This window comes from Bufo bufo, chromosome 1, assembly GCF_905171765.1.
Source record: "Bufo bufo chromosome 1, aBufBuf1.1, whole genome shotgun sequence".
NCBI classification, from domain to species: Eukaryota; Metazoa; Chordata; class Amphibia; order Anura; family Bufonidae; genus Bufo; species Bufo bufo.
Window position 1 is genome coordinate 499,964,037 of NC_053389.1, and position 14,591 is coordinate 499,978,627.

At 45.8% G+C, this 14,591-nt stretch overlaps 1 protein-coding gene across 4 annotated transcripts in view; it reads right to left on the minus strand.

Annotated features, from left to right (window-relative positions):
• Positions 1-14,591, minus strand: part of TMEM117 (transmembrane protein 117) — a 528,179-nt gene that overhangs the window by 8,624 nt on the left and 504,964 nt on the right. For all 4 annotated transcript variants that reach the window (XM_040410696.1, XM_040410688.1, XM_040410704.1 and 1 more), the window contains exon 7: positions 11,663-11,792. In XM_040410696.1, coding sequence (XP_040266630.1) covers positions 11,663-11,792 — 130 coding nt within the window. The remainder of the gene's footprint in view (positions 1-11,662; positions 11,793-14,591) is intronic.

The window sequence follows — 14,591 nt, forward strand, 5'->3', positions numbered from 1 at the left end:
AACCAAGAAATTGCTACACTATTAGGAGTGGCAAAATCTACAGTTTGGTACATCCTGAGAAAGAAAGCAAGCACTGGTGACCTCAACAATGGAAAAGACCTGGACGCCCACAGAAGACAACAGTGGTGCATGATCGCAGAATAATTATCATGGTGAAGAGAAAACCCTTTACTACAGCCAACCAAGTAAGTAACACTCTCCTGGATATAGGTGTATCAATATCCATAAAGAGAAGACTGCATGAAAGTAAATACAGAGAGTTCACTGCACGGTGCAAGCCACTCATAAGCCTAAGGAATAAGAAGGCTAGATTGGACTTTGCTAAAAACATCTTAAACCAGCACACTTCTGGAGGAACATTCTTTGGATATATGAAACCAAGATCAACCTCTACAAGAATGATGGAAAGAATTAAGTATGGCAAAGGCATGGTATAGCTCACGATCCAAAGCATACCACATCATCTGTAAAACACGGCAGAGGTATTGTGATGGCTTGGGCATGCATGGCTGCTAGTGGCACTGGGTCCCTAGTGTTTATTGATGGGACACAGTACAGAAGCAGCCGGATGAATTCTGTGGTTTTCAGAGAAATACTGTGTGCTCAAATCCAGCCAAATGCAGTCCAACTGATTGGTCGGCGTTTTATAATACAGATGGAAAATGACCCAAAACATAAAGCCAAAGCAACCCAGGAGTTTATTAAAGCAAAGAAGTAGAATATTCTTGAATGGCTAAATCAATCATCTGATCTGAACCCAATAGAGCATGCAATTTACTTGTTAAAGACTAAACTTCAGACAGAAAGGCCCACAAACAAACAGCAACTGAAAACCGCTGCAGTAAAGGCCTGGCAGAACATTAAAAAGGAGGAAACACAGCGTCTGGTGATGTCCATGAGTTCAAGACTTCAGGCAGTTATTGGCAACAAAATGTTTTCAACCAAGTATGAGAAATTTCAATTTTATTTACAATTATTTAATTTGTCCAATTACTTTTGAGTCCCTGAAATGAAGGGATTGAGTTTAAATAATGCTTTAGTTCCTCAAATTTTTATGCATTTTGTTTAACCCACTGAATTAAAGCTGAAAGTCTAAACTTCAACTGCGCCTGAATTGTTTTGTTCAAAATCCATTGTGTTAATGTACAGAACAAAAATTAGAAAAATGTTGTCTCTGTCCAATTATATATGGACCTGACTGTAACTCTCTCCATGAATGAATTACTAGCAGTTTGTAATGAAGACCCAAATTGGCATTACCAGAATACATTTATTACATAAGGGAAAGCAGGTAGTTAGTAAAGACATGTCAGAAAAATTATAGGTCCTCTTTAAACAGCCAGCATTGAGAATGAGATTCAAACCGTTAGACAGCATGACCACATATAAACATGGAACAGTTATTTGTAGTGGTCATGTGTATTACTCATACAGCTTCCGGCCTGTGAGATCCAGCCAGGCTCGTCACCGGAAGGCAGCGCGATGCCTTCCTTAGACATCGCGCTGCCTACCATGCCATCGGGTCCCCCCTACAGCCGCATGGGGACCCGATGGCACCGCCGCCCACCGGATAAGGTAAAAGTCGCAAACCGCAGGTCTGAATTGACCTACGGTTTGCGGCGACACAATATTAAAATATTGTTAACAAGGTAATAATGGACTAGTAAATCATAACATTGCAAACTACTGTACCGATTCTGCCTATTAACAATTAGAGTTGAGCGGATACCTGGATGTTCGGGTTCGGCCGAACTTCGGAAAAAAGTTAGAGTTCGGGACCCGAACTTGACTCGAACTTGACCCCAAACCCGAACCCCATTGAAGTCAATGGGGACCCGAACTTTTAAGCACTAAAATGGCTGTAAAATCCTGTCATGGAAAGGGCTAGAGGGCTGCAAATGGCGTCAAAATGTGGTTAAGACCATGGCAAGTGCTCTGCAAACAAATGTGGATAGGGAAATGACTTTAAATAACATAAAATACGTAAAAATAAAAAATAATAATCTTGATCTAGGAGGACCAGGTCCATATGGAGTAGGAGGTTGAGGAGGCGGTGGATGTGGCGGTGTTGGTGGAAGCGGCGGTGGAGGAGGAGGTAGCCTACACTGGTTTTTGGTTTTAAATTTTATTTTTAAAATTAGAGTACACCCCAAAACATTGGGAAATATAACCTGTGATAACCCCCTCCAGTCATGCTAAACACACGTTCAGACAATACACTGGCTGCAGAGCAGGCCAGCACCTTCAAGGGGTAAAGGGCAAGCTCAGTCCATGTGCCCAATTTGGAGACCCAGAAGTTGCAGGGGCTGACCCCTGTCAGTCAGTTCGTGTAGGCGTGAGCACACTTACTGTCGCACGTCCCCGTGATGTTCATGACCCAATTTGATATCTGCTCTATCAACCTCCGATGTTCTTTTATGCGCCTACCCATGCTGGGTAAGAGAAATATCTCTGTAAATTGACAACTTTGTATAAAAAAATGGAAAAAGTTGTCATTTACAGAGATATCTCTCACACATGGGTATATGTAAAAATACACCCCAAAACACATTGCCCTACTTCTTCTGAGTACGGCGATACCACATGTGTGACACTTTTTTGCAGCCTAGGTGCGCAAAGGGGCCCAAATTCCAATGAGTACTTTTAGGATTTCACAGGGCATTTTTACGCATTTGGATTCCAAAATACTTCTCACGCTTTAGGGCCCCTAAAATACCAGGGCTGTATAAATACCCCACAAGTGACCCCATTTTAGAAAGAAGACACCCCAAGGTATTCCATGAGGGGTATGGTGAGTTCATGTAAAATTTTATTTATTATATCTCCATAACAGCACACTGGGTAATGCAGTGGCGGCTGGGCCTGAGGCGGATAGCAGTTTGGCGCATGTCCTTCCACCACCGAGGATTGCAGGGCGCTTCAGTTTGCCTCCTGTTGGACGGGCTGTGGACGGGCCTTGAACAACAGACCGATGAGGGGTTTGTGCCAGTCAACCTCAAGCCCGGCCTGGTGGTGTGCGAAATCTCGTAGCAGCTCTGGGACTAGCCGGTTTGACGCACATCCCTTGCCTGGCGCATGTGCTGAATTTGGTGGTGCAGAGATTCCTTAAAAATTACCCCAATATGACAGAGCTGCTGCATAAAGTGCGGGCCGTCTGTGCGCGCTTTCGGCGTTCTCAGCCTGCTGCTGCTCGCCTGTTAGCGCTGCAGCGTAACTTCGGCCTTCCCACTCACCGCCTTATATGCGACGTGCCCACCTTGCACATGCTGGCCAGACTGTGCGAGCAGCAGCAGGCGATAGTGGAGTTTCAGCTGCAGCACGCACGGGTGAGTCGCTTGGCGGAACAGCACCACTTCACCACCTGGCTTTGGAGTGCTCGGTCCCTTGCTGCGGTGGGCAGTAGGAGGCGTACTGTCTAGAGGACGGCCGCTCTGCTTTTGCACCCTGCTCCCTCTTCTGCTATGCTGGTGGCTCTGTGCGACCACCGCCTCTTCCTCCGAACTACATCGGTCACTCGCATGACCTTGATTCCATGTGGGGTTGAGGACCTCATCGTCCTCCACATCATCTTCCACCAAGTCTTCACCCCTGACTTCCTTGTCAGTCTGCACACTTTCGAAAGCCCCAGCAGTTGGCACCTGTGTTTCATCATCATCCGAGACGTGCTGCAATGGTCCTCCCATGTACTCATCTTGAAAAATAAGTGGTTGGGCATCGGTGCACTCAATCTCTTCCACTTCTGGGGCAGGGCTAGGTGGATGGCCCTGGGAAACCCTGCTAACAGTCATCAAAAAGCAGAAGAGACTGCTGCATGACTTGGGGCTCAGACGGCTTGGCTGATTTGCAAGGGGGTAAGGTGAAAGACTGATGGACATCAGCTGCAGGTGCCAACTGTGGTCTTTCAGCAGGAGACTGGGTGGGAGACAATGTGAAGGAACTGGATCCACTGTCAGCAACCCAATCTACTATCGCCTGTACTTGTTCAGACCTCACTATTCAAAGAGCAGCATTAGGCCCGACCAAATACCGCTGCAGGCTTTGTTGCCTACTCGCACCTGAGGAAGGGGTTTCACTCTGAGCTGGCACAGATCGACCACGTCCTCTCCCTGCAACAGGAGCTCCACCAGCAGCACCACAACCTGGGCCACGTCCCTTATTTGACGCTCTCCTCATATTTTTTTAATTTGGGATCTTGCCCTAAATGGGTGTTTAATTAATAGTAGAAAAGAACGACAGTATGTAAAAGGGTGTATCTCACACGGCCTGAACCAGACTAGACCTCAAAGATTTCTTTGCACAAAATGGCTGTATTTCAAATTGCTGTATTTAAAATGGCTGAATCAAACCCCTGTATGTATAGGGGGATCTCACACGCCCTGAATCAGTGTAGGCCTGAAGTAAATATATCTTTGCACAAAATGGCTGTATTTCAAATGGCTGTATTTCAAATGCCTGATTCAAACCCCTGTATGTAGGGGGTTATCTCACACGGTCTGAACCAGTGTAGGCCTGAAATAAATATATCTTTGCACAAAATGGCTGTATTTCGAATGCCTGATTTAAACCCCTGTATTCAGGGGGGTATCTCACACGGTCAGAACCAGTGTAGGCCTGAAGTAAGTATATCTTTGCACAAAATGGCTGTATTTCAAATTGCTGTATTTCAAATGGCGGTATTTAAAATGGCTGAATCAAACCCCTGTATGTATAGGGGGGATCACACACGCCCTGAATCAGTGTAGGCCTGAAGTAAATATATCTTTGCACAAAATGGCTGTATTTCAAATGGCTGTATTTCAAATGGCTGAATCAAACCCCTGTATGTTAAGGGGGTTCACACACGCCCTGAATCAGTGTAGGCCTGAAGTAAATATATCTTTGCACAAAATGGCTGTATTTCAAATGGCTGTATTTCAAATGGCTGAATCAAACCCCTGTATGTTAAGGGGGTTCACACACGCCCTGAATCAGTGTAGGCCTGAAGTAAATACATCTTTGCACAAAATGGCTGTATTTCAAATGGCTGTATTTCAAATGCCTGATTTAAACCCCTGTATGTAGGGGGGTATCTCACACGCCCTGAATCAGTGTAGGCCTGAAGTAAATATATCTTTGCACAAAATGGCTATATTTCAAATGGCTGTATTTCAAATGCCTGATTCAAACCCCTGTATGTATAGGGGGTATCTCACACGGTCTGAACTAGTGTAGGCCTGAAGTAAATATATCTTTGCACAAAATGGCTGTATTTCAAATTGCTGTATTTCAAATGGCTCTATTTCAAATGGCTGAATCAAACCCCTGTATGTAGAGGGGGTATCTCACAGGGCCTGAACCACTGTAGGCCTGAAGTAAATATTTCTTTGCACAAAATGGATGTATTTCAAATGGCTGTTTTTCAAATTCCTGATTCAAACCCCTGTATGTAGAGGGTGTGTCTCACATGGCCTGAACCAGTGTAGGCCTGAATTCAATATTGGTGCACCAAATGGCGGTATTTAAAATCTCTGATTGTAACCCAAATGTATTAAAGGTGTATCTCACAATGACATCTGCATCAAAGGCTGCCAACTAAATTTTTTGTGCCCAAACGACTGTTTGTTTAACAACTGAATTTGACAGCAGTATATAAGCCTGTAATTTCACATGTGCTGATGCTGCAAGGCCTGAAAATAATGTTTTTTGTTAAAAAAGTGTGTTTTTCAAACCCCAGAAAATGATGGGTGTATTTCTACATTAAATTGCACACTGACTAATACAGATGTTGTAGATTGCCAAAAAAGTATTTTTTTGCTATCAGAATATGAACGCTGTATATATTAAACTTGAATTTAACACTTGCAGATCTGGAAAATACAGTTTTTTGAAAAAAGCCGGAATTAGACTTACCGGTAATTCATTTTCCACGAATCCACCATGACGGCCCAGAGAGATTGACCCCTGACCTCTGTAGGGGCAGGAACAGAGATAGGTTTAAAAGGACCCCTCCCACCACCATTCACCAGTGAGTTCCAGATTATAGTGCTACAACCACCGGTTACGAGTGAAACAACTCCAAGTGTTTTTGTTTTTTTTTTTTGTTTTTTTTTGGTATTAACTCATACCAAGACATTGGAAAAAAAATTTCCTTTTTTTTTTTTTTTTTTTTATATATATAGGGCGGGATATCATGCCGTCATGGTGGATTCGTGGAAAATGAATTACCGGTAAGTCTAATTCCGGCTTTCCACTTCACCACCATGACGGCCCAGAGAGACATAACAGATTATATACGTCTTAGGGTGGGGCAACGGCCTGTAGGACCTTGCGACCAAATGCGAGGTCGGAAGACCTGGATAAGTCAAGCCTATAATGTTTAATGAAGGTGTTTACATTTGACCAAGTTGCAGCCCGGCATATTTGATCTAGGGAAGCGCCTGCCCTTTCAGCGAAAGAGGCAGATATAGCTCTTGTGGAGTGAGCCCGGATGACTTCTGGACAATTGATGCCCTCGATCTTGTAACAGTCTGTAATAGTCTGTTTTACCCATCGGGCAATGGTAGATCTGGAAGCTGCCTTCCCCTTATTTTTACCACAGAAGAGCACTAGTAAGTTGTCCACCTTCCTCAGGTCTCTGGTGACCTCTAGGTATTTTAGTACCGTTTGTTTGACGTCCAGGGTATGGAAACGTTCCTCTCCAGGATTTTTAGGATTCACACAAAAGGAGGGAAGAATGATCTCCTGGTTTCTATGGAAGTCTGTTACTACCTTTGGCAAAAATGTCGGGTCTAACCTCAAGGTAATACGATCCTCCTGTATTGTGAGATATGGTTGTCTTATTGACAATGCCTGAATCTCACTCAGTCTTTTTGCCGATGTTATGGCTATAAGAAAAGCCACCTTCTGAGAAAGATTCTTCAAGGAACATGCGTCCACGGGTTCGTAGGGTGGACCTGTGAGTCCTCTAAGGACAATGTTTAAGTCCCAGGTAGGCACCTTTGATCTGAGAGATGGTCTTAGTCTGGCTGCGGACCTCAGGAATCTTTGGATCCATCTATGGCTGGCTAATTCGGAATCGAAATAGGCACTAAGCGCTGAGACCTGGACTCTCAGGGTGGAAGGACTTAACCCTAATTCTAGTCCCTTTTGAAGGAAATCCAGAATTTTCTGTATATTTGGTCTGGTTTGGTCTGGGGCCTCGTTGCCTGACCAGGTGCAGAATCTTTTCCAGATTTTAAAATAAATGGCGTTAGTCACCTTTTTTCTGCTGGCCTTCAAGGTAGATATAACCCCCTCAGAGAGACCTCTCTGTCTCAGGAGGTTGGACTCAGGATCCAGGCCGAGAGTTTGAAGATTTCCGGATGAGGATGGAGAACCGGCCCCTGGATCAGGATATCCCTTCTCGCTGGGAGAATAAATGCTTCCTGTGGGGAGAGCTTGGCTAGAATCGAGAACCAGCTTCTCTTGGGCCAGTACGGGGTGACCAGGATGACTCTGGCTCTGTCCCTGATGATTTTTTGTAGAACCCTTGGGATTAATGGGAACGGGGGGAAGGCATATGCAAGATCCCAGTCCCAGTGCAGGGAGAAGGCGTCGATCGTTAGGGGCCTGTCCCTTGGGTTTAGGGAGCAAAAGGTTGATACCTTTGTGTTTATCTTTGTAGCGAAGAGATCTACCACTGGAAGGCCCCATCTCTGGACAATCAGATTGAAGATCTCGATGTTTAAGGACCATTCTCCCTGGTCTATGGTAGTCCTGCTGAGGAAGTCCGCCGCACAGTTTAGGCTTCCTTTTAAATGAACTGCCGATATTGATCTTACATTTTTTTCCCCCCAGAGGAAGATTTTTTTGGACAGACCTTCCAGTTTTTGAGACCGTGTGCCCCCCTGATGCTTGAGGTAGGACACGGTCGTTACATTGTCTGAATAGACCTTTATATGTTGGTTCCTTAGTTTTGGAGCAGCTGCTCGTATTGTTTCCCAAACTGCCCTGAGCTCCCTGTAGTTGGAGGACTGAGCTGCAATTTCTAGAGGCCAGTATCCCTGGTAGAGATTGGAGTAGATTTTTGCGCCCCACCCTTTTAGGCTGGCGTCGGTCTGAATATGTACTGCCGGGGTCTTGAACCAGACCATGCCTTTTTTTAAATTTTTTGTTTGAAGCCACCACCGGACTGAAGATTTTATGTGGCCCGGGATCAGGATCTTCCTGTCTAAAGAGGTCAGATTTTTGTCCCATTTTCTTAGAAGCCAGGACTGAAGGGCTCTGTAATGGGCCTGGCACCACGGGACTGCTACGATGCAGGCTGTCATCTGACCTAAAAGGCTCATCGTTTCTCTGAACGAGAAGGAGCGACGTCTCAGGAAGGCCCTGATTGATGACTGTAGGTTCTGGATTCTTTCTGCTGGAAGGAAGGTAGTTTGTTTTTCCGAATCCAGCAAAACCCCCAGGAACTTTACCCTGGTATTCGGAACTAGGGATGACTTTTTTAGGTTTATAACCCAACCTAGATATGTCAGAAGGGAACAGAAGGTTTCTCGATCTGCTATAGATTGATCCACCGTGTTTGAAATTAGTAGAAAGTCGTCTAGATAAGGAACGACCGTCACCCCCTGAGGTCTCAGGGAGGCGACCATCTCTATCACCAGCTTCGTGAAAATCCTTGGGGCTGAAGCCAGCCCGAAGGGGAGAGCCACGAACTGGAAGTGGTGAACAGACCCTCTGTGATCCCTTACTGCAAAACGCAGGAACTTCTGAGACTAGGAGTGAATGGGAACATGATAATATGCGTCCTTCAGGTCGATTGTACAGAGGGACGCGTCCCTTTGAATTAAGGGGATGGTAGAATTTAAAGATTCCATCTTGAACCTTTTGTAGATCACAAATTTGTTTAGCCTCTTGAGGTTTATGATCATGCGGAAGGAGCCCCCCGGTTTTTTTACCAAGAAAAGGCTGGAGTAGAACCCCCGCCCCCGTTGAGGCACGGGAACCGGAATTACTACTCCCAGGTCCAGGAGATTCTGGACCTCCTTCCAGATCTGGCTGTGCTGAAAAGGAGAAGGGTGGTGAGAAATCAGAAATACATCTGGAGGGGGGGAAGATAACTCTATCCTGTATCCCGACTTGACAAGATCTTGCGCCCAGAGGCTCGGAGAAGTCTGCTGCCACTGAGCAAAATGTTGGGATAGTCTTCCCCCTATCCTGGCGTCACTGTTTCTCGCCACCCTTGTTTTGGGGATTAAGGAGGTACCCTCTACCCCTCCCCCCTTTTGGGTAACTCCAACGTCCGGTTTTTCCTTTTCCACGAAAGGAACTATTCTGGGCATATTGACCACGAAAGGAGGGTTTCTTTTTAGGGGTCCTATCCTCAGGGAACCCCTTCTTTTTATCAGTAGCCTTCTCGAGGATCGTGTCTAATACGGGACCAAACACGTATTCACCCGAGAAGGCTATAGAACACAGCTTCATCTTGGAAGAGATGTCTCCCGACCAAGATTTCATCCAAAGTGCCCTTCGGGCCGCATTGGACAAGGCTGCATCCTTGGCTGAAAATCTAATTGTCTCTGCGGAAGCGTCCGCTAAGAAACCCGTGGCAGACTTTAGCAAGGGGATAGAGTCTAGTATCTGTTCCCTGGGAGTTTTACTGCTTAGATGACCCTCTAACTCATTCAGCCACAGGTACATAGACCTGGCGACTGAAGTAGCGGCTATGTTTGTCTTGACACTAAACATGGCTGCCTCCCAGGACCTTTTTAATAAGCTGTCCGCCTTCCTTTCCATAGTGTCCCTTAACTGACAGGAGTCTTCAAATGGAAGTGAGGTTTTCTTATTGACTTTCGCCACCTGGACGTCAATTCTAGGGACCTCGTCAAAATTTTTTGAGTCTGACGGGTCAAATACAAGGCGGTTTCTGAATTCTTTGGAAATTCCTAGCTTCTTTTCAGGATGGGCCCATTCATCCATCACCATCTCCTTAATGTTTCCGTTTATGGGGAATACCCTGGAGCGTTTGACCCTCAATCCCCCAAACATCTCTTCCTGAACTGTGTGGGGTTGCTGAATGTCCTCCACCCCCATGGTATCCCTGACCGCCTTTAAAAGGTCACTCATTTCACTGGGAGTGAAGAAAAATTTCCTAGAGTCCTCTACGATCTCTCCTTCAGAAAGGGGGTCGTCGTCCTCTTTTCTAGAGGATGAGGCATCATCTTCTAAATCCTCGGAGTCAGAGGGAATGTCCGCCCCCCTGGGTCTTTTAGGTGGGCGGATCCCCCTGGAATCCTCACGGAGGGAGGCCAGTGAGGACCTAACCTCCTCCTGAATCATGGATCTAAACTCCTGCATAATTGAGGGCTGTTCGTCTCTCACTATTTTAGAAATGCAATGCTTGCAAAGCTTTTTAGTATAGTCCTCAGGAAGCCTGACGGAGCACTGGATGCATTTGGCGGTCCTTTTTCCTTTTTTTAAGGTAAGTTTGGCGCAGGGGCGCTCGGGAGCGGTCTGCTCCTGCTGCTGCTGTGGCTCCTTCTCCTGGTCCGACATGTTCCGGTCAGAGCACGATTGCAGAGAGCGCAACGGGAAGGTGCTTGTTAGCATTTTTTATAGGAGCTCCGTCTACTTCCGGGTTCCGCCGGCGGCCCGGAAGTGACGTCAGACGCGCGCGACAGCGCTGAGCGTCTTTCCGGTCGGCTACCTCCCTGGAGGCAGGCGACTCAGCGGCAGCTCAGGGCAGGCTTCCCACAACAGGGAGCGTGACCCTGGCGTCTCCCTGTCAGCTTAGGAACAAAGTCCGCCGGAGAGCAGGGGACGCATCTCTGGGTGAAAAGGACCCGCAAGGGAGGCAAGGAACACCACCGATGCGGTCACCCAGGTACTTAAAAATAATAAAACGAGGTCCACTTCACCTCCCTGAAAGCCAGAGAGGACTTTACTCTGTCCTGGCCGCTATAGGGGCAGGAACACACTGGTGAATGGTGGTGGGAGGGGTCCTTTTAAACCTATCTCTGTTCCTGCCCCTACAGAGGTCAGGGGTCAATCTCTCTGGGCCGTCATGGTGGTGAAGTGGAAAAGTGTGTTTTTCAAACCCCAGAAAATGATGGGTGTATTTCTACCTTAAATTGCACACTGACCAATTCAGATGTTGTAGTTTGCCCCCCAAAAATTGTGATTTGCAATGTCCCAAAAGCTCAGATGCAGTGCTGGTGCACTGATCATGCATAAAATGGCCAATGGCCTCAGGGCAGGTTAAAACGATTGTGTCCTGCACCCACACAACTATTTCTAGGTAGATCGCTGAGTTAGATTCTCTCCTATTCTCTCCCTGAAATCACAAGTCCAGCAGCATCCTCTCCCTACACTTGTAACAGCAGAGTGACGTGCAGCGCTACGTGACTTAAGCTTATATAGAGCCTGGGTCACATGCTGCTCTGGCCAATCACAGCCATGCCATTAGTAGGCATGGTTGTGATGGCCTCTTGGGGCAAGTAGTATGACGCTTGTTGATTGGCTGCTGTGCAGCCTTTCAAAAAGCGCCAATAAAGCGCCGAACACTGAACCCGAACTTTTACGGAAATGTTCGGGTTCGGGTCCGTAGGCCAAAAATCCTAAAGTTCGGGTTCGCTCAACCCTATTAACAATATAAATCCATTTGAAACTGGATTATGATATCATCCCCAATCTGGACACATACCTGTTATATGTATATGGTATTCCTCTTTGAATATCCTTTGGCAGTATGGCACTCTGAACTGCATGTGAGAAGTAGGTAAACCAGGGAGATTGACATCCACATCACCCATGAAGTGAGGAAATTCCCAATCCTGAAACAATAAGTTCAGTTTAAGTAAACTCATTCCCTAACTAAAGCATACACAGCAATAATTTTAATAAATTATGATACAAAGCATAGATTTTTCAACAAGGAGTTTTGACCATTTGGTTTGGTCTCTAGCATGGGGACAGTATTTATGCACCCAAAAGAAGAAATGCAGAACATGTAATCTTTGACATGCATCCTAAACATTATCATTAATCACATGTCACACTATTAATAAATTCCAATACTTTATTTGTAAATCACACCCTAATTTTTGTCCATAATAATGAATGACTTCAAATGGAGTTCAATTCTGATGAACGTTTAGGTTGCATTACTGTGTGAAAACCTGGGGTCACAATTATTATATCTTAATAATAAGTAGAAGGGCAAAGAGAAAGTGTAAAATATTAGCATGAATAACATTCAGGTTTGGACCACATGTTGCCATCCATCACCTGCAGCCCCACTGCCACAGCAGTGTGAAGACCTTCTTGTTGTTTCCATTTATATGGTGCTTGTTCATGTGGGAACATCCAAAACAGAGATATATGAGTGGCTAATAGTGGTCTCGTCTTCTTGGCTAGGAAAGGAGACATACAGCCCCCCATTCTTTGTAACTATAAGTACCTGAAAAGCTAGACCACCTAAGTAAAAATGGGCTTTTGTAGGACAACCCCATGTAAAGAAGTAGTCATGTTAAAAGCAGCCACTGGTAGAAGCTCCTGACCCGAAGGAGAAAGACCTGCCTCCTCTCACTTTGCAGAGCACACCAACTAAATGGTGTTCCCATTTTGACACTTGGTTTACAAACATCACACAGCAAAAGTGCATTACCATTAACAATGGACATTAACCCATTAAGTGTCAAATTAACCATTTGCAGTAACCCTCTGTGGTACTGCATCCACGTAAATTAAATTAGAAAATATTACAGTTTTCACAAGTGCTGGCATCTAGTAGCCAAACAAAACTACTCTTTTATACAGTCTGCAGTGAAACTAATTATCAACCGACTATCACTAGTAGAGGATTAATGATAGAATGACTGGATTATTGCACCTCCTCGGATATGACCAAAAAAAGTGCAGAAGGCAGACAAGAATAGTGAAAACTGACTCCAGAAAATGAAAACAAAAAGTATAATCATAATACAAAGGAAAAATTTATATTAAATAAAGATAAAGCAAGAGTTTAACAATATTACAGTGGTTAAAAATGTTGGTGACCCTTAAATAGAAACAATATAATAATTCTTTGAAAGCTGATATTAGCCAAAATGCACAATATCTTTTTGTACCATCTGGGATAGCAGAGAAATGAACCTGCCCCCCCCCCCACTACACAAACCTAATCACAAATTTGTTACAAAATAACATATCTGGAATGATAGCTGTATTCCTTGTTTTAGCACACTGCATCTAATGTACTCCTATTCTTTTCTACTCTTTTCTTTACCAGACAATAATAAAAACCTTATGTTGACTGTACTTTTGAATTGTTTTCTTTGCCTTCTTTCTTTCTGGCAACTCCTTGTCATGGTCTTACCTGCTTGCTGCTCTCCTTCGTTTGACATGTGCTGGCGGCCATCTTGGGTCCTGGGTTTCTTGTAGCCTTCCACCCTGCGGCTCCTCCTTCCCCTGGGAGGAGCTGGATGCCTAGCTCATATATATAGGAGGTCTGTGGCTTCAGTTCCTTGCTTGGTCCTCTTGTGTTCACATGCTTCTAAGACTGCTGCTGCTTCTGGTTCCTGATCCTGGCTTCGTCTGACTACCCTGCTGGTTCCTGATCCTGGCTTCGTCTGACTACCCTGCTGGTTCCTGATCCTGGCTTCGTCTGACTACCCTGCTGGTTCCTGATCCTGGCTTCGTCTGACTACCCTGCTGGTTCCTGACCTCTGGCTTCGCAAAGACTCTGCTCGGTTTCACCATCCGTTTGGACTTTTGCTTTACAGCTTTATTTTCAATAAAGCCTTCTTATTTTCACTTATCTCTTGTTGTACGTCTGGTTCATGGTTCCGTGACATTAGGACCAAGCCATGAATTCTGACGGTACAGGGCCATCCTCGCTACCCACGCTGGTTGCCAGACTTGATCAGCAGGATCACCTGTTGGGTCGGTTCGCTGTGGTGTTGCAAACCCTGCTTGAACGCACGGCTCATTTCGCTCCCGTTGCCGATGGGTCGGTTGTCGCTCCTGGGCTCGCTCCTACTGCCGCTCCGGTTGTTGCGCCAGAGTCTACCCCGACACCTGTTGTTGCGCCTGCGGTGTTTCGGGGTATGACCGGTTCTGCCCCTCTTCCACAGCGCTTTGGGGGAGAGCCAACTCAGTGCCGAGGTTTCCTTAACCAGGTGGGCATTTATTTCGAGTTGCTGCCACATGCCTTTCCTACTGAGAGATCAAAGGTGGGCTTCTTGATCTCGCTGCTCTCGGACAAGGCCTTGGCCTGGGCCAGCCCTTTATGGGAGAACAACAATCCGGTGGTTGCCGAGTTTTCCGGTTTTGTTGCTTCTCTTCGGAAGGTATTCGATGTGCCGGCTCGTGCTGCCTCTGCTGCGAAGCTCCTTATGTCCATCAGACAGGGTTCACGATCCGTAGCTGAATACGCCATTGAGTTTCGTACCCTGGCAGCAGAGGTGGGCTGGAATAATGAGGCTCTGGTCGCTGCTTTCTCTCATGGTCTCTCGGATGCCTTGAAGGATGAGGTTGCAGCTAAGGACCTACCAGTTGAGCTCGAGTCTCTTATTTCTTTCCTGATTTTGATTGACACCGGACTCAGGGAGAGACCTTCCTTTAAGGAGAAC